The sequence below is a fragment of the Neoarius graeffei genome, chromosome 2 (genome assembly GCF_027579695.1).
Source record: "Neoarius graeffei isolate fNeoGra1 chromosome 2, fNeoGra1.pri, whole genome shotgun sequence".
Taxonomy (NCBI): domain Eukaryota; kingdom Metazoa; phylum Chordata; class Actinopteri; order Siluriformes; family Ariidae; genus Neoarius; species Neoarius graeffei.
In genome coordinates this window covers 98709736-98730863 of record NC_083570.1, presented here as the reverse complement: position 1 = coordinate 98730863, position 21128 = coordinate 98709736, and the positions used below count along the sequence as shown (strand labels likewise).

The window sequence follows — 21128 nt, the reverse complement described above, 5'->3', positions numbered from 1 at the left end:
AGCAATCGAAGGAATAGGACACTTATTATGAATGCTGACTTCGACAAATAACAAGAAGACAGAGTGATCTCTACCCCCCCACCCACCCACCCATATATACCAAGTTTCAAGATATTATTTGTCACATTTTTCAAAGTTCTGCTGCAGGAAACCAACCCTACCTCTTTACACTGACCTCAGGACCCCATGGCATAAACCCACCAGACCCTTTGGTCCAGCTGAGCTAAAGATTCTCATATTTCTTAGTATCAAAAGGCACATATACATTAAGCTTTGGTCACAACCGGCCGTACGTGCTCCGACGGCTGGTCTACGTGCAAAAAACGCAAGAAACGCACGGAGGGCGCACGTGTGACGTGCTGATTTTCGAGCCGTAGACTGGCCGCAGAGGTTCTTTGTCATGTCAAACAAACTCTACGGGCGCTTACGTTTTTTTCAGGTTGCAAGACAAACTTACGGCCTTGTGTGTCTTCCGTACGATTTGCTGGTGTCAGGTTTGGGCAAAACGTCAATTTTTTTCGTACGTCGCACTTGCGGACTCCGTATGTGTGTCGTGCGCCCCACATACGTAATTAGTGCGGCCAACGCACGTTCAGATATTTCGTAAGTCATCCATGCGTGTCGAGTAAGTCGGCCGTGCATCGGCCATATGGCGAGAGGGCGTCAATCACACGAAAACTCGGGTATATAAAGCTGCAGGGGTGCCTACGGCCATTTGTACACGTAGGCTTTAATTGAGAGAAAATCCAATTTCATTTCATTGCTTCAATATGCCGAAGGCAAAAGGGAAGAGGAGGATAGAAAAGGTGTCGGAGATGGAGGAGAGAGAGGGGGTGACAGAGAGGGAGGAGAGAGAGAGGACAAGGAGCAGTGAGGAGGAGGAGGATGAAGACCACGACAGTGGCCAGCAGGCCAGGAGTTTGTCGGACTCTTTCGGCGTAGCGGACGAGGAGAAGTTGGTAGATTTTTTCCGTGCCAACCCTTGTTTCTACGACAAGACTTTGGACCTGTACAGCAACGCCACCCACAAACGGAAATTGACGCAGGGCATTGCTACTGAACTACACACAACTGGTGGAGTACTGACCTGCTAAATACTAATTATGGTGCTGTTTTGGCATTTTCTTAGTAAAAATCCAACGTCGTTGGTACGCACAACGTACAGATCGTGCGCAGTTCTTGCAACCTTCATACGAAGCCTGCATGGAACGCACGGTCAGTACGATTAGTGCACGTTTGAAGGACATTGGTCTTACAACTACGTGCGTTGGCTGTACGAATGAAGCGACAGCCGTACGTCCGAGCAGCCTCAGATTTCGTGCGTGGTACGCACGTTCGACTTCCAGGTTGTACGTTGGGTGCGCGGTGATCTTACTCCTTCATGGTCACCACAACTACGTTCTCCACGAACAAAAAAAAAAAAAAAAACGCAGCGATTTGGGAAATGCCAAATCGTACGTCCGGTTGTGACCGAGGCTTTACTTAATCAACACATGTACCAACTTTCAAGACCGTACCACTCAGTTTTCAAGTTCTGCCCATGATCTTCGGGCCCTTAGACGGCACTGCATCACATACAGGCATGCTTCTGTATTGGAAATCACAAAATGGGCTCAGGAATATTTCCAGAGAACATTATCTGTGAACAGAATTCACCGTGCCATCCACCGTTGCCAGCTAAAACTCTATAGTTCAAAGAAGAAGCCGTATCTAAACACGATCCAGAAGCGCAGACGTCTTCTCTGGGCCAAGGCTCATTTAAAATGGACTGTGGCAAAGTGGAAAACTGTTCTGTGGTCAGACGAATCAAAATTTGAAGTTCTTTATGGAAATCAGGGACACCGTGTCATTCGGACTAAAGAGGAGAAGGACGACCCAAGTTGTTATCAGCGCTCAGTTCAGAAGCCTGCATCTCTGATGGTATGGGGTTGCATTAGTGCGTGTGGCATGGGCAGCTTACACATCTGGAAAGACACCATCAATGCTGAAAGGTATATCCAGGTTCTAGAGCAACATATGCTCCCATCCAGACGACGTCTCTTTCAGGGAAGCCCTTGCATTTTCCAACATGACAATGCCAAACCACATACTGCATCAATTACAGCATCATGGCTGCGTAGAAGAAGGGTCCGGGTACTGAACTGGCCAGCCTGCAGTCCAGATCTTTCACCCATAGAAAACATTTGGCGCATCATAAAACGGAAGATACGACAAAAAAGACCTAAGACAGTTGAGCAACTAGAATCCTACATTAGACAAGAATGGGTTAACATTCCTATCCCTAAACTTGAGCAACTTGTCTCCTCAGTCCCCAGACGTTTACAGACTGTTGTAAAGAGAAAAGGGGATGTCTCACAGTGGGAAACATGGCCTTGTCCCAACTTTTTTGAGATGTGTTGCTGTCATGAAATTTAAAATCACCTAATTTTTCTCTTTAAATGATACATTTTCTCAGTTTAAACATTTGATATGTCATCTATGTTCTATTCTGAATAAAATACGGAATTTTGAAACTTCCACATCATTGCATTCCGTTTTTATTTACAATTTGTACTTTGTCCCAACTTTTTTGGAATCGGGGTTGTAGAACCCCAAGCTGAAGTTTGATACCAAGTGGCTATGATTTGTGGCTGCTGTGAAAAAGGGCATTTCGGACGGAACCCGTATAACGTCCCTCCTTCGGAGCGGGGGTATAATTACACAACTGAAATGTCCAAGGAAGAATTAAATAAATGTCTAAAGCTATTCTATACCTTGGCACAACAGCAAGATGGCACGTTCTACAAAAAACGCTGAAGTCCGTTCGGGCAGCCAACGCCAGGTTTTTAAGCAGTCCGACTAAAGCGTAAATGATTTTGTCGGATGTTTTGTATGAAGTTTTTATTTATCGAATTTGCAAAAAAATAAAAATGCTCTGCTTCTATAAATCCAGTGAACGTGGATAGAATAAAACATTCCGTTATTCCATTCAATCTCGTCGTACATGGCTTATAGCCGACTCGGTGCTACGTGCCTCGTTGGCTATCAGCTCATGTACGACTCGATTTCGTGGAATAACTGTTAACTGTGCACAGATGGACAGGCAAAAAGAACAGTTTAACCAAAAACACAACCAACATGAAGCTAAGAGCCAGCAATCAGCATTATGCAAAACATGTACTTTCGACATTTGTGGCAAAATTAAAGGAATACTCCAGTAATATTGCTCTTATTGCATCTGTACTGTACAGGACATTGCCAAGTGTTTCCCAATAAAAGTATTTCATTTAACTTCATTATACTGTATATCTCTGTTACGTTTGGGGGGGGGGACGACACACTGAAGCATCCGTTTAAAGATTTTGCTCACGTTAATCCCTTTAGAAGCTGACAGACAGAAAAGGAAAGCTCCAGAAAGGTGTAAAAAAGAGTGAGAGAGGCAGAGACCTGTGCTAGGTATAAAGTGGTGTCCGGAAGCAGGAAGAGCAACAGCGGGGGGGTTAGAGGGTTCAGCGCTGGCTGGCATCTGGACCGGGATAGCGCCTTCCAACAAACGCGATAACGTTGGTGCATCTGACACACGCAAACACACAGACACATACAGATACAGTGCTACAAACACAAGCATACTAAAGCAGCAGATTCACTTCGGTAGGCAGAAACTACTGTAGGGACGGAAAAATAATCCGGTTGTAGATGTGATGCAATGCGAGGCAAAGCTTAAAAAAAATAAAAATAAAAATCATAGCTACAGTCCATAGGGGTGGACAAATGAGAAATTCATTAGCTAGCCCACAAACACAAGAAAGCTCCAGTGCAACTGAAGTGAGAAGTCAAATATTTATACCATTTGTATTTTTATATCCCAGGAACACCCTTAAAATGTACCTCAAACCAGGAGGACGCTCCTCATCTCATTATCTCTAGCCGCTTTATCCTGTTCTACAGGGTCGCAGGCAAGCTGGAGCCTATCCCAGCTGACTACGGGCAAAAGGCGGGGGTACACCCTGGACAAGTCGCCAGGTCATCACAGGGCTGACACATAGACACAGACAACCATTCACACTCACATTCACACCTACGCTCAATTTAGAGTCACCAGTTAACCTAACCTGCATGTCTTTGGACTGTGGGGGAAACCGGAGCACCCGGAGGAAACCCACGCGGACACGGGGAGAACATGCAAACTCCGCACAGAAAGGCCCTCGCCGGCCACGGGGCTCGAACCCGGACCTTCTTGCTGTGAGGCGACAGCGCTAACCACTACACCACCGTGCTGCCCAGGAGGAAGCTATTGGAGAAAAACTATTTCAGACATTTGACCCTGACCCTGTTCAGATCAATTCCAAAATCTATTCACTCCATATAAATCCTATAGGCAGCATTCAGCCACCCATTCAATAAGATGTTGTGCTTGCAGGTAGGGCTCTCCAGAAAATCTGAAGTAGCCGGCTACAAAAAAGTAGTAGGCCGATTCGGAATTTGCAATGGCAAAGCTGCGGCGGCATGCCAAAGGCAAGCTAATGCCAGGGGGGGTTTGGGGGCATGCCCCTCCAGAAAACTTTTGAAATTTACATGCCTTCTGGTGCATTCTCAACTAATTTTTGTAGTTACCGGTATGTTATACCTAGGCGGCACGGTGGTGTAGTGATTAGCACTGTCGCCTCACAGCAAGAAGGTCCGGGTTTGAGCCCCGTGGCTGGCGAGGGCCTTTCTGTGCGGAGTTTGCATGTTCTCCCCGTGTCCGCGTGGGTTTCCTCCGGGTGCTCCGGTTTCCCCCACAGTCCAAAGACATGCAGGTTAGGTTAACTGGTGACTCTAAATTGACCGTAGGTGTGAATGTGAGTGTGAATGGTTGTCTGTGTCTATGTGTCAGCCCTGTGATGACCTGGCGACTTGTCCAGGGTGTACCCCGCCTTTCGCCCGTAGTCAGCTGGGATAGGCTCCAGCTTGCCTGCGACCCTGTAGAACAGGATAAAGCGGCTAGAGATAATGAGATGAGATGTTATACCCACTCATAGCCTATTCCCCCCTGGAGAGACGAGTGAAGCCATCTGGCCGCCATATTACCACTCCAATCGCGTGTATTTGGCTTGTGTGTTCAACCATGGCATCCGATCAAATTTGCCCCAAGAAAAGAATCTCCTGACTTTAAAAATATTATGGAGTCTTCCTGTTTCCGGTTGAGAGTACATTGTGTGCATTCTGGCTGCTGCTTCTCACCGGAGCTTTTTATTTTATTTTCTCTCCTTTTTTTCATTTTTTATGTGTTTGTGTAGTTTGATGTTTATTTAAGTGTTTTGTCCGCTGGTTGTGGTGTAGCTCTGGACCCGGTTTTGGGCGCTGGTTCCCTCCAGGCCTTGGGTCGCTGTGGGTGATGCCTGTGCTCCGAGCTATGGACTGCAGTGAGCTCGTTGCTCATTTTAACATCGTGGTTGTCCAGTGCTCTGAGCTTTAGCGCTTGGCGTGGTGTTCCGAGTGATGTTGCTTGGTGGCGTTGCAGCGGCTGTGCAGGCGGTTTGGGACGTACCGGCGCTCTGCGTGGTGGTGCTTCTGTGTTTGCTTTGTGGATCCATGGCGCGGTGTTCCGTGTGATGTTGCCCGGCGGCGGCGTGGCGGCTGTGCTGGCAGTGTGGGACTTGTTTTCGCATGCCTTTTGGTGGGACTGTGGCTGCTACACCATTGGAATGACATCCTGACCTCTATTTGTTTTTTTATTTATTTTTTCCCCCTCCATATAATTGTAAAGCGACCTTGGGTTTTGAGAAAGGCGCTAAATAAATTGAACTTATTATTATTATTATTATTGTAAATGACTAACCATTTCCCTGCGAAATATGTCTGAAATTTCCCTCCAGATGTGTGCGCTTGGCTTTCTCAGTTCCCCTCTGTAGTACGCTGCCTGGCTCTGTAACATAACTACATGGTGTAACCAGCAAGCTCTATATAAAATCTGGAGAGCTCATAAGCTCGTCAGCTAGCCGCCATCTTACCATTCCCATCGTGGAGCGGAACTGTCGTTAGACTACTGGAAGCTACACAAAATTGGACAAGTTATTTATGTAGTTGGTGAGAAAAATGAGACAAAAAATACCTACATGTGCAGCAGTGAACTGTACAAATAGCCAGGTCAAAGGTTGCGGACGGACATTTCACCTGTGAGCATTGATATATAAAATATAACATAACTAACCATAAAATAAATATTATATAACCTTTCTCTTTCATATATAAAGAAGAAGAAATATATGAAAGAGAAAAGTACACTGTATACGAGAAAAACTGAAATAATCTCCGTAAAAATAATTATAGTAGTAAAAAAAAAAAAAAAGAGCCATTCAAAAAAATATGAATCAGCGACTGAACTGGAAAAGAAAAAAAACAAAGCAAAAACAGTGAAGCGGAGCACTATAAAGATATGTAAGGAATGGGGGTAAAGTGGAGAAAATAAGAGGAGGTAATGAAAGGGGGGAAAAAAAAAATCAGGAGATACTTTTCTTGGGACAAATTTGATCGGATACCATGGTTTAACACATAAACCAAATTACACGCGATGGGAGTGGTAATATGGCGGCCATATGGCTTCACTCGTCTCTCCGGGGGGGGGGGGGGGGTTAGGCTATGAGCTCTCCAGATTTTATATTGAGCTCAGTGGGTATAACATAACTACATACGCTACGGCGTGGTCACATGGTCTGGCTCAGCCAATCAGAGCGTGAGAATCGATCAACAAATATGGCGTCGCTTCCGGTCATGCTAGACCAGAATCGCAGACGATTTCATGGTGGAATAATTGGATTTGCAGCAAATTATGGGCAGTGGAGACGATATAAAAATCAAGTGAACATTGAAAGGCATGTTTTTTTTTTTTCTGGGATCGAGTAGCCGGCGCAGACCATCTGTATAGGAGGAGAAAACCGCTGGTCGCCGGCGCTTGTGGACATCTGTGCTTACAGGTATCCTGGACAGGGACGCAGCCTACCTGGAAACATTGCGCCTCCAGCACTCAGTGGCGGAGACGTAAAAAGTGGGAGCCAAGGTAAAACAAGAGTCAGAGTCATCAGGAGGTGACATACTCTCCCGGCCCCCACATGAAACCCCACTCCAAATTTTCCTAAGTTGAATTGGTTGCCATAGAAATACAGAAGAAAAAAAAAAAAAAAATCACAGAAATCCCAAAATGTCAAAAGGCACAACTCCTCTAGGTACTTAACTGTGAGGTTTCATGAAAAAATTCCTAATAGTTTTTGAGTTACGCTCCGGAAACTAAAATGTTTCCAGACGGATGGACAGAGTGATAGCTACATCCCTCTGCATTATATGCCTGGGGGATAATAATAACAACAACAACAACAACATGCGACAAGTAAGTTAAATGAATCAACAGACTACGTAAACTGAATGAGTGTATAAATTCCTGTGCAGTCAAAGTTCTTTACCTCTCCTCACACTTGCAACTTAAGAAAAACGAAAAAAAAAAAAGTCACGACGTAGTGATTGGTGTGGAGTTCTGTCCTTGCGTCGCAGCCTGGTTAATGTCTTTATTTTCAAGAAATATTTATTATGTTGAACTGCGAGGGGATGACTTGTGTCCAGTGTACAAGCAGGAAAGTTATGACAGCTTTGTGTTGGAATTTATTTCTGTGAGGCTCAGTCAATGCTTCCACATACCTGCATGTTCCTGTTTCTGAAAAGAAAAGATCCTCCCTCATACACACACGCGCTAATTAATTTGACTATGAAAAATCGTACTGTATTACTCACTCAATCATACTGCTAATCCTTTCTTTCTTTCGAAAAACAAAAGCAAGTAAGAAGTAGAGCCCATTTTTATCCGGTTGCCAAATCTATTTGCCCACGAGGCAACTATGAAGTAAAAACGAACAGTCCGGATTAGTGATTTGTCCTCTCCTACAGTCCAAATTAAAGTATGCTGTTAATGACATGTACTTATTTGGAGCACTTTTCCGAAAATCAAGAGACAATGATTATTTATTTTGCCAGAAAGTTTCACAATCATGTGTTTTTCAAAAAGCTTGGGATCACAAATGCTTTAATGTGATTTTTTTTTTTCCCTTTGTGAATACTGTATTGCTGGGTTTCAGTCACGTGACTTTTCTTAGCGATTTCACTTCTGGTAAAACAGCCGGTGGTTGAGTAAACCAAAACGGCTGCCGTAGTGCAAACAACTAGCGATAAGTTATCAGAGCACGCTCGTAATCTAGAAGCCACTGCTCGCTTTAGATATATTCAGAAGATTGCTGTGTGCAATGGAATCGACCCCTACAGTCTGGGAAAGAAGGATTTGTCATACGATCTCGAAAACTATCCTTCAGTCGAGTTCCCCGACATCTCGAACTATCTGGTGTTGCAGACGTCCTTCTACTTGGCTGAAAACATATCTGTTTAGTCAAGCCTTTTGTTAATGGTGTTTATGAGGTAAAGGAGTAGATCTGGAGGGTCCTCAGACAGAGTGTTTTGGTAAACTGGGATGTATGGATGCTGTCATACTCCTGTAGAGGACAACCCCATGTGGACAGTTGAAAGTCACACTTGGAAGACGCTCTGGACTCTTACAGTAATGCTTTTATGGCTGAGGACTTCAGTTGACTTGCTAACTTTAGGACTGCAGTTGTCATGAACAGTTTTGCACTCAAGTTTCCATCAATGAAGAGTTTATAACATCAACGAAACTGACTTCATGTTAAAACGGTTAATATTATAGTCAGGCTGTCTGTTGTTGCCCAAATGAGGATGGGTTCCCTTTTGAGTCTGGTTCCTCTCGAGGTTTCTTCCTCATGTCATCTGAGGGAGTTTTTCCTTGCCACCGTCGTCACGGGCTTATCATTGGGGATAGATTACGGATAAAATTAGCTCATGTTTTAAGTCATTAAAATTCTGTAAAGCCGCTTTGCGACAATGTTTATTGTTAAAAGCGCTATACAAACAAACTCGACTTGACAGTCTGGGAAAGAAGGATTTGTCATACGATCTCGAAAACTATCCTTCAGTCGAGTTCCCCGACATCTCGAACTATCTGGTGTTGCAGACGTCCTTCTACACCGCAAAACAAATGAAAGCGTGGAAGAGTATGGAGGCTTACAGCTTTTTTTTTGTATGTGGCTGGGTAAAGGACCTCACTATCAAGTCGCTGCCCAATGAATCCTGTATTGTTTTTGCCCGTGTAAGTATGTTTTTTTTTTTAAGCTTTTCTTTTGTGTCTTTATAATGAAGCGCAAACAAACAACAGTTGGCTTGATTCTCACTTGTGTTGGCTCTTATCTCTCAGGTAAATCATTCACAAAGATCATCAGAAACCCCTTTAAAGTGCATATTCTGGACCAATTTCATTTTTTTTTAATATGAAAGTATGTCCCTTTACACACTCATCCAGAAGGGTAATTTTGCACAAGGCCATCTGTCTACAGCAGAAAAAAATAAAATAAAACACGTCTGGAAAAATCCCAAGGGAGTCTGGAGCCAGATTCGTGACGTCACCTGCGGAAGCACCAGCAGGCTGCGCGAGCTTTGCACGGTTTCAGTGCACAGCCTGTGTACACCAAGCGCTCCCATTTCTCTCTCACTGTCCGGTCTTTTGGGAAACGATGAGTACTAATCCCATCAAGACTGGTGTTGCTACACCCTCCTACAATACATCTGTTAACCATTTTAATAATTACGCAATAACGTTGAAGAAATTTGCAGAAAACCAGCAGGTCGTTTTCTCATAAACAAACCAGCGCTGACGTAGGATTCAGAAGGAGGCGTCCCGCACGCAACGTCACGAAAATCAATGTTTCCCGGGAAATCTAAATGCCAAGTTTTTTCAGAGGCGGACCAATTCGCCTCAAATGGCTTGATTTCAACTGAATTTTTCTGGTATTGCGCAAGGTAAAAATGCAGAGTGTTACAGATATTTGACCAAAGTTTAATATAAAATAGGAGAATTACACTGATCTTGCTCCTGAATTTACCCGTGATATGCACTTTAAAGACCTGGATCTTAGTTAAACAAGACGGAGAAGTGATCACGGCGCATTGTAACTGTACGGCTGGGGAAGAATTTTGTCGCGACCTTCACGCATATCGTCGCTGTCAGTTCAAAACCTGCTATGTGACAATTTAGGTCAAATTGGGTTCTCTATGCTGATTGGTCAATTTTGACCTCGTGCTTCCATTTATGCTAATTAGAAAATGGAAGGACCAATGGATAATCCAGAAGAGACTAGATTCAATCCCTTTCATGTGATGGGTCCAAATCAACTGTGTGCAATATCAACTATGTGCACCTAGTGGCGCACATAGCAGATTCTACACACAATACTCTTAGTCACTCAGATTGCACATGGGAGGTTTTGCATGTCTAAAACCTTATATGTGCAAATATCTGACATGCAGAACCTCTTATGTGTTCTCAAGGATGATTTTTTTGCAATTTACGCCAATATAATGCTGCAATTAGCTATTTTGACGGATATTTAACTGACCAAGCTAATAATAGAACAAGTAAACTTTTACTGGCTTCTCAGCTTGTTATTTCAGAGTTTTATTCAGTTTTTTACGTCTCCTGTAAAAAAGGAAAAATGTCACGTAGCAGGTTTTGACCTGACAGCGACGATATGGACTTTGTGAGGAGGAAATAAAGAAACAGCTGGGGACTTTAGCGCTTCGTGACTAAAAAAAAAAAAAAAAAGTAGCGTAAAATAACGACACGTAGCAAGAAAAGTACTTGGAAAACACTAAGGCCGTAGCTGAGAGGGAAATACAAACCTTTCACCAAGTCACTTTCACTGCAAACTCGAGCACGCTTCGACTCAGCGCCCTTCAATTCACTGAGAGGTTCAAAAGCCACCTTTCTCCACGTCTTGTTGTGAAATCCTGTGTTCGTTCACCCTTTTTTATTAGTTCACGGCGAACCCTGAAGAAACTTTTATCAGTTTCACGGTTTGATCGATTCGAACAATGCAAGCGTCAGGCATTTTTCATGTGAGCGATGTAGCTTCTCCGTACGAACGCTTTGCCAACTGAGCTTCGGTAGACCGCCAGCTAAAGTTTCGAATTAGAGGTCTGCACGGGACAGAATTTTCAGTCCCGCTCCCGCAAAGAATTATGATTTTCAGCCCCGCTCCCGCCTGCCATATTTTGTCCCGCTCCCGCCCGCAAATCCCACATGACGCAGATGTTTGCGTTATTTCTCACGAAAGTTCTTGTCATTGGCTTGGGGAATTAAACATGCTGAGCTCTCCACTGACCGATCCTTCACCTAGCGCACATAGCGAGGGTGCGCGTTGCCAGGCACCTCTTTTTAAAGCAGCACTTACTTCTGAAGCACTGTGAGCTTCACTAGAGGAGCTCTGCTCTTCTGCAATGATTGGAGATCTCAAACACGGAAGAGCGGAAAGAAATCAGAAATGTACGCGAGAGTAGACCACATCCGCAAATTTAGGCATCTTAAAATGTTTTTATTAATGCCAAATAAAATATCCAGCACAAATTATATATGACAGACATAAATTAATAATTTATAAATTTTAAACACGTTTTTAGTTAGCGGGACTGCAGCTTATCACCTCCCCCTCCCGCCCGCAATGAGCTTTCAAAATTTGTCCCACGCCGCACTGCTTTGCGTCGGGTCCCGCGGGACTCCCGCGGGAGTGCAGGGCTCTATTTCGAATAGCTAATGAGGCGGATGTGACGTCACGTGAAACCCAGCAATAATCACTTTCATCCAGCACAAAATGTAACACATTGTGTTTTGAAAGCAGCAAAAGAAAATGTTAATCGGTATCATTAGAACAGTGAGATGGCTTATGAATCAATTTATATAGTTATAACCAGGGCAAGAATTTCACGAGGGCCACGGCCCTCGTGCCCTCTCAATTTGGCCTTGTGCCCTTGGAGAAAAATATCTGCCGTAAGGCCACAGTGGCCTTGATGCCCTGCGGTTTTGTAGTCTGCCTCGTGACTGCCAATAGGCTTTAACACCATCTGCGTCTATTGAGAAAAAAAAAATACGTCTTTTGACGACATTCTGGATTCTTATTGGGCAACTCATCAGTGGCGGATCGGACTCGAGCCTGGCATGAACCGCTCCGACGTGCTATAATGACACCAATCTATCACCAGCCAACCAGGAGACTTAATCAAACGCTTGTGTCCGCGTCTGAGACGTTGAATTTTCACAGAAGGAGGGAAGAAGTTGACTGAGGTAAGACCGTGTGATAAATTAACGAACGAATAAGAGAGGAATTTCAACATACAGGGCTTAAGTTTGTTACCATTAAATAAGCATTGCTTATACAGTAACGTTATGTCGTTGCAACGTTGACCCACTTTTAACGTGCCGAGTACCGACTGTAGCCGCTAACATGCTAATTAGCTTGCTGTCAAAAGTGCAAAGACCTTAAATTGCTCTGTGTAAATTAGAAAATTGCGCAACTTCCTCTGTAGCCGTCAACGGGCAAGCACAGACTTGTCTTGAGTTTTGAGCCGATCACAACAGGGCAGCACTGTGGCCTGAGGCAAAGCATGATAGTTTAAGTTTGTTTAAATTACAAAAATGAGTACACCCAATGACTGTCTCATATACTCTTCATATACTCATACTGTTTAAGTGATGCAATAAAACTCATCTTTAAAAATGGAATTTACTCAAACTGTTTGCCTAGAATGAACTTTGGGGTTAACAGTGTAATAGTGTTGCAGTGTTCTGCAAATTTGTAATTTAATATTTCAGATCTTGAGACGTGAAAGTGCCATTTTAAAAAAAAATAAAAGGTCAGAAATGTTTTCTTTATCGTCTATTTAGTTCATTTTATTTCCTCAATAATTCTCCTTGATTGAGAAATCGGTCTGGGCTCTTATGGGTTAATCAGTAGCCTGCATGCTCGTATATGTTCCATTTACACTCAAACATTTTGATGTACACTACCGTTGAAAAGTTTGGGGTCACTTTGAAATGTCCTTATTTTTGAAAGAAAAGCACTGTTCTTTTCAACGAAGATCACTTTAAACTAATCAGAAATCCACTCTATACATTGCTAACGTGGTAAATGACTATTCTAGCTGCAAATGTCTGGTTTTTGGTGCAATATCTCCATAGGTGTATAGAGGCCCATTTCCAGCAACTCTCACTCCAGTGTTCTAATGGTACAATGTGTTTGCTCATTGCCTCAGAAGGCTAATGGATGATTAGAAAACCCTTGTACAATCATGTTAGCACAGCTGAAAACAGTTGAGCTCTTTAGAGAAGCTATAAAACTGACCTTCCTTTGAGCAGATTGAGTTTCTGGAGCATCACATTTGTGGGGTCGATTAAATGCTCAAAATGGCCAGAAAAATGTCTTGACTATATTTTCTATTCATTTTACAACTTATGGTGGGAAATAAAAGTGTGACTTTTCATGGAAAACACAAAGTTGTCTGGGTGACCCCAAACTTTTGAACGGTAGTGTACTCTAGGCTCAATTTTGATTAATCAAAAATCTGCGTAGTAGTACAGTCTGAAGATGCTCTTGCACATTCGATATAGGTTTAATAAGTTTTACAATTGGGGGCGGCACGGTGGTGTAGTGGCTAGCGCTGTCGCCTCACAGCAAGAAGGTCCGGGTTCGAGCCCCGTGGCTGACGAGGGCCTTTCTGTGCGGAGTTTGCATGTTCTCCCCGTGTCCGCGTGGGTTTCCCCCACAGTCCAAAGACATGCAGGTTAGGTTAACTGGCGACTCTAAATTGAGCGTAGGTGTGAATGTGAGTGTGAATGGTTGTCTGTGTCTATGTGTCAGCCCTGTGATGACCTGGCGACTTGTCCAGGGTGTACCCCGCCTTTCACCTGTAGTCAGCTGGGATAGGCTCCAGCTTGCCTGCGACCCTGTAGAACAGGATAAAGCGGCTACAGATAATGAGATGAGAAGTTTTACAATTTTTGAAGTGAGTGATGGATCGATAAGTTTAGATGTGTTCAATATTTTCTTATCTTCAGACATTAATAGTGTAGGAGATGTTTCTTTACCTGATTGATAGTTTCGACTGAGACTCCAATCTTCCTCAGAAGAGTCATTAGTCCTCCTTAAATTAAATTCATTATAGACGTGAACTTAAAATCATTGTTTTATTTTATGGCCTTCATGCCCTCAAAAAATTGACAGCACAAAAGGCCAAGTGGCCTTGCCTCTAAAATGACGAAATTCCAGGCCTGGTTATAACTGAAATAAAACTCCATTAGAGATCTGCAGCTCTGGGAGACAGACTGACTGAAGATCCACAACCTGCATGCACCTATAATGTATAGGTTTAAACCCAAAAGGGGACTATAAACAGACCTGCACATGGCATTGTTCAAATGAGCACATTAAAAAAAAACACAGAAACCTGAAACAGCGAGTTAAAAACGGCGTTTGAGAGCGTACGGCGAGACGTAGTGTGACGGACGGGAGTGTTTACCTGTCGAGACGTCATGGCTGGTGGAATGAACAGCTGCAGGGACGTGAATGTCCACACCATGGGCACCATTACTGAGAGCTGCAGCCACCTCACCCTCCACCACCTGTACACAACACACGACCTTCAGTGTTCAGCAGGATGTCTAAGCTTAAGAGGAAATAAAATCCAGCTCAGGCCACAGAGTTTACTGTAATGTTTTTAAACATGTACAATACCATTTCTATTTAAGACCAACTTGAAGTGCTGATGTACCAACATCTGGCTTAAGGTACGCCACTGAAGTGCACTACAGCACGGGTTCTCAACCTTTTCGGCTTTAAGGCCCACCTATTCATACTTGTAACGAGTCGGGACCCATTAAAAAAAAAGATCCCCAATTATTTTGGCTCCTCTATTCTATTAGAATCTAATCACCTACCGTAAAGTGTATTAATGGGATGCGGCATCACTCCCTGTTCCAGATGGGAGCCCGGGAATTAAATAAATGCAATAAAAACAAACTGTTTTTAATTGTAGGTATTCTATTTAAAACTATGGATGTGCCAGAAGCCAAAATAAAACCATGCATGCAGGGCATTCTCACTCAAAAGGGATTAATGATCCAAAAGTGGAGTCTGGTCCATTAACACAAGAACTTATTGCCATGTTTGTGTTCAGCAAGCAAGCAAGTTATTAAAACCAAGAAACCCCTCAATGGGATTAGATCCTTAGGGGTCATCCATAATTTTCATCATTATCACAAGCGTACAAACCGTACGCGGGGGGGAGGGGGTTAATGACCAGGCGTACACTTTTTAAAAATGAAAAAATGATGATCCGTCAATGTGCGAATCGGAGGCCGCCATGTTAAAAATTTCGCGCCACATCGGTGTTGCCAGCGAGCTCTACACGCTTTCTTTCTTCAATACAACAACAATGGCTGACCCAGATTTTGACCGCATTTACAAATTTGTGAATAGCGGAAATATCGCTATTCACAAGACTCCTTCAAACGAGTACGAGCAGTTTTTAAACGTTTATTGTTTCCTGCATTCATCTGAGAAGCAGCAGGAGGCAGTTAGGGCAGGACAGGCTGCTTGGAAAGAATCAAAAACGAACGTTTCAAAGCCAAAAGGCAACAGCTCCCCTTAAAAAGACAGTTCCTAACTTGCAAAAAATCAGACCCTCCAGGATGTTGCGATTTGCAACTTCAACGCAAATTCAACCAATCCCCGCAAATTCAGGGCGGTGTTGCAATTATATCCAATCACCGCAACTTTCCCGCAAATTTGACCAATCGTTGGCGTCGTCTTGAGGTGACGTCGACAAACTACCTTCCGCCTTACTTTCAGTGTTGCCAGATTGGGCGGTTTCCCGCCCAGTTGGGGGGTTTCAAGTGCATTTTGGCAGGTTTTGAACATATTTTGGGCTGGAAAACGTCAGCAGTATCTGGCAACACTGCTTACTTCCGTGTATACATTCAAGAGAAGCAGCATGTGCGAGTCAGTGTTTATGTAGGCTTAAATTCTGTTACTGAAAGTGTGTTATGTTTACAGTGAAGCACTGTGTGCACTTTACATTATTTTTTTTTACTTAATACAAGAAATTAATGGATGCCAACATTTTTGCCAAAATGGTATTTTATTTTCCATTGTTTAGGCAGCTTCAGCATCATACTGTGAGATTCTGTTCAAATTGTTTTTTTTATCTTCTATGAAGCCTGAGCCATTTATTTTATTAGTTTATAATTATTGTTTAATTTAGTCTTCAGGAGAGACTGCCTGCACACAGTACTAGTATTAATAGTTTTTTTTCTTACATGAAAGCTGAGGCATTTATATTATATTTGAAGGTAACTTCATGTTGTGCTGTGAGGTTCTATGCACTTTAACTTTTGAACCAACAGGTGCATTTGGATAAGTAAAGCCTATTTTTCTGCATTTTTGTAGTCCTGGTAATCTTTTATATTGGTAAAGTTGTTTATAGGACCATTTCTCAGTGTCTTTGTTTTTTTAATTAATAGTTTTTCAGTAATAACTTAATATTTAACATATCACTCAATTTTAAATCACAAAAAGAGAAAATCACAATTTCTCACAACTTTCACTTCCTCCCGCAATGTAATCGCAACAAAAACCTAAAAAACACCGCAACTTTCATCGCAACTTCAACTTCATCGCGTCTTGTGTCTTCTTTTCTTCTCTTGTGAATCTTTGTATTGTCCTGTCATCCGATTTTAATAAAAAGTAATACAAGACATGGTTTTATTTTGAATTCCTATTCCACGTAGATCTATCATCATTTTTTTGTCCGCTAATGTACACTTTGGGGGGGGTTTGCTCAAAAGTCTACTCTTTGTAGACTCATGATAATGATGAAAATTATGGATGACCCCTTACATGCTAACAAAGAAGAATTTGTCCTCTGAAAGAAAAATTTACTCGCTAAATTTGACATTAGTAGAATAAATGTTGATCCTATTGTAGCCAAAAACAGGGTTAGGGTTAAGACAATAGTTATGGGTTAAGACAATAGGGTTAAGGCCAATTTATGCTGACAACCCAGTCCTCACAGATGGCGTCGCAGATGGCATCTGCGAAGCCCCCCCCCCCTTCGCAGACACTCTGCGCGTACCTCCCAAAAATGGTGACCACCCCAGACAGCCTCGCAGACAGCGTCACAGACAAGAGGGCTCTGATTGGTCCACTCTACATCCACTGTACACGCACTTCCGCTTCCCTACTTTCCCGGTTTGGTTTGTTTTCACGACCGCCATTTTTAAAAACACGAGCGAAGATGGAGCAGCACGAAGAGCGGTTGATCGAGGAAGTGAGGAAGTACGTACATCTATACGACTCCAGTTCTAGTCATTATAAGTAACCGGAGGATAAACAGTCCACTAACCACACCCACCAACTACTCCTAGCGACTTCGCGCCCCCTTGCGTTGTGGCGGTGAATAACATCGCGCACGCCTATTACTCCCCGCTCAACGATAAATTACAACCGTCTGCGAAAAGCTATCTGCGAAAGCCTGGTCGCAAGAGCATGCAGAGGCCTTTAGGGTTAAGACAATAGTTATGGGTTAAGACAATAGGGTTAAGACAATAGTTATGCATACTATTAATGTGAAGATAATTAACATTTAATTTTTTTTTAAGATTGTGTATATTTTTAGTCTTTTATATTTGTAATTATTCGTTTCTGGACATGCACGACCCCACCAGCTCTGCTGATCAACTTATGTTTAAATAAAGTCATCCATTCATTACAAGTTGGAAAATTATCCACCCGTTGAGTTCCCAGACATCTCAAACTACCTGGTGCTGCAGACATCGCTCTACACGGACACACAGATGAAATCCTGGAAGAGCACGGAGGAGGACAACTTTTTATGTGTGGCTGGGTTAAAGATCTGGGGATCAGAACACTACAAGATAAATCCTGTATTGTTTTTGCTCAAGTAAATAGGAGTTTCTGGGCTTTGTGTACACGTCTTTAAGAAACTTGCTAGGATGCTACAAGTTTTAGTATTGGGTGTAAACACACCACAGCCTCTCGATTCTCAATCCTTCATGCTCTTCTCTTCCAACAGGCATCACAGATCCATATACAGGGCTCGACATTAATTTTTAAACCCACTTGTCCTGGGGGCGCAAGTGGGGGTTAATTTCCACTTGCCCCCTATTTTGCGAGTACTACTTTTTTTTTTAGGAAAACCATAGAATAGTTGTGAATTGAAACATAAAATGAAGATCATACATTGAGTTGAAGTTTGGTTATTGGTTACTTTTTACTTGTAATGGACAATCACAATTTTATGCAAAATAGTTCTTCCTGCCTTAGTCGGTTTATTTCCATTTCACATGCATGCAGCTGTTGTAAAGTTCAGTATGTTTGTGTAGAACTCTCTCAGACTGTAGGTTCATTACTCGATAATGTAGAAATCATAAAATAGAAATCTATAACAAAGTTTGTATGACGAAAACAATCGGGTGCCAAGACTTTTTAACAGTACTGTGTTTGAGAATATTTATATATCTTTTTTTGTTGTTGTTACATCATCCACCTCTTGATTTATTAAAAAAAAACAAAAACCCTGTTCTGTGTCGTGACAGACAGGAAAATGTTTGAGTTTAAAATGATTGTTTAGTGTAGAGGTGGGCAAACTACGGCCCGCGGGCCACATCCGGTCCGTTGGCGTTTTTAATCCGGCCCGCGGAAGACAATCATATAAACGCGATTGAGCAGATCTATATTTAATATATATATAAGCTTCAGTGTTATCACGTAGACAGGTGTTCTAGAGATCCGTCTTTCCAGTCAGTCATATTCACGCGAGATTACGTTTGCAGAGTGGTGCAGCGCGTGCCATGGAAGTCATTCTGGCGCCCGTGCCACTGAGGATCTCGAGAACACAGGATAAAACTTTACAATGAGTGGTCCTAAAAAAAGAAAAGTGGACAGTGAGTGCAGGGTGTTCAATAAAGAATGGACAACTAAATATTTTTTTGCTGAAGTCCGATCAAAGGCTGTATGCCTTATTTGCAAAGAAACCGTTGCAGTTTTAAAGGAATATAACATCAAACGGCACTTTTCCTCCAAGCATGCTAATTATGCTAACAACCAGTCAGCGCAAGAACGGACGAATACAGCGCAGCGGTTGCTAGCTGGTTTGCAGGCTCAGCAAAACACCTTCATCCGACAAACTGCCATTCAAGGCAAGTTATTTACTCGCATTTAAATTGGCCAAATCCAGCAAGCCTTTCTCCGAAGGGGAGTTTATTAAAGTATGTATGATTGAGATAGCAGGTATCTTGTGTCCTGAGAGCAAGGACAAATTTGAAAAAATTAGTTTATCACGCAGGACAGTGACTCGCCGCATTGAACAGATTGACGATGACTTGGCTAGCATGCTGAATAAGAAAGCGGAGTCATTCACATTATATTCCCTGGGCTTATATTCAAGCCGTTTCCGGTTGAGAGTACGTCGTGCGCGTTCCGGCTGCCGCTTCTCACCGGAGCTTTTTTTGTTTTATTTTATTTCTTTTTCTATTTTTTTTTCCTGTGTGTTTGTGTAGTTTGTTTGAGTGTTTTGTCCACCGGTTGTGGTGTAGCTCCGGACCCAGTTTTGGGCGTCGGTTCCCTCCAGGCCTTGGTTCGCCGTGGGCGATGCCTGTGCTCCCAGCTGTGGACTGCAGTGAGCTCGTTGCTCATTTTACATCATGGTTGTCCAGCGCTCTGCGCTTTAACGCTTGGCGTGATGTTCCGAGCGATGTTGCTCGGTGGCGTCGCGGTGGCTGTGCAGGCGGTTTGGGACACACCAGCGCTCTACGTGGCGGAGCTTCTCTGCTCGCTTTGTGGATCCATGGCGTGGTGTTCGAGCGATGTTGCTGGCGGCGTCACGGCGGCAGTGCTGGAGATGTGGGACTTGTTTTCGTGCGCCTTTTGGTGGGGCTGTGGTTGCTACACCACGGGAATTACATCCTGACCCCTACTTGGTGGTAGCCTGGGAAATCCCATGCTGCTTTGCACAATCGTTCCGATCTGAAAAGACAGCATGGAAACTATGGTCTAAAGGCTCGCCTGAGTTAGGGAGCCAATCAGAGAGTGGGGAGGGGTGGAAAGACGGTGACGCGTACTACTCGACAAACGGAAGCTTGTAGTTTATTTGAGACTGTTTACGGATCACATTTAACATGGCGGCGAGCGATACGAACCAAACTTTCGATCAAGCTTTGTCTTGCACAAACGGCAGTGATCGTTCGGTGCCATTGTTTTCCTATTTTTGTTTTGCCTTCTCTTTCTCTTTCCTTCTCTTCTTTGCCTTCTTCGTCGCCTTCTTCGTCGCTCTAATTACGTCACCGGGTACAACTGCCATGATTGGCCATGGACTACGTATACGCCAAATGACAGACATTCGCAACGTCCAATAAACGGCCGTTGACAATCGTAAACCACACCTCCCCTACGAGAAATTCAATAGGCGGATTCCAGACCATATTTCACTTGTGATATGGTCTGGTGTTAACCAGACTAACTTGGTGGGCTTTCTACTTTTTATTTATTTATTTATTTTTATTATATTTTTTATTTATTTTTTTTTTCTTTCTTTGTCTATTATTGTCTGTGTGTGTATGTGTGCATGTGTGTTTGAACCTCCTGTAAAGCGTCTTTGAGTACCATGAAAAGCGCTATATAAAACAGATGTATTATTATTATTATTATTATTGGCCTTAGACGAGAGCAATGACGTGAGAGACACCGCTCAGTTGTTAGTTTTCATCAGAGGGACTGACGACCAGTTTGAGATTACAGAAGAGTTTTTGGCCATGGAATCGCTAAAAGGGACAACGCGAGGAGAGGACCTGTATGGCAGTGTGTAGGGGGTCATCGAAAGGCTCAAGCTACCATGGAGTAAGCTCGCCAACGTTACCACAGACGGATCACCAAACCTAACGGGAAAAAACACAGGACCGCTAAAAGGAATTCAGGACAAAGTAAAAGCGGATAATCCTGAGCAAGAAGTTATTTTCCTTCATTGCATTATCCACCAGGAAGCATTGTGTAAATCTGTACTGCAGCTTGACCACGTAGTGAAGCCAGTTGTCAAACTTGTGAACTTCATTCGAGCGATGGGACTTCAGCATCGTCAGTTCATTGCGTTTCTGGAAGAAACTGACGCCGATCACCAGGATTTGCTGTACCACTTCAACGTCCGCTGGTTAAGTT

General features: G+C 43.2%; 1 protein-coding gene across 6 annotated transcripts in view; it reads right to left on the bottom strand.

Annotated features, from left to right (window-relative positions):
- Nucleotides 1-21128, bottom strand: part of brd8b (bromodomain containing 8b) — a 94182-nt gene that overhangs the window by 36511 nt on the left and 36543 nt on the right. For 4 of the 6 annotated variants that reach the window (XM_060915258.1, XM_060915262.1, XM_060915260.1 and 1 more), the window contains exons 10-11: nt 14419-14521; nt 3427-3552 (exon numbers count right to left, since the gene is read on the bottom strand). In XM_060915258.1, the coding sequence (XP_060771241.1) occupies nt 3427-3552; nt 14419-14521 (229 nt within the window). The remainder of the gene's footprint in view (nt 1-3426; nt 3553-14418; nt 14522-21128) is intronic. The other 2 variants (XM_060915263.1, XM_060915264.1) reach the window with 1 other exon arrangement.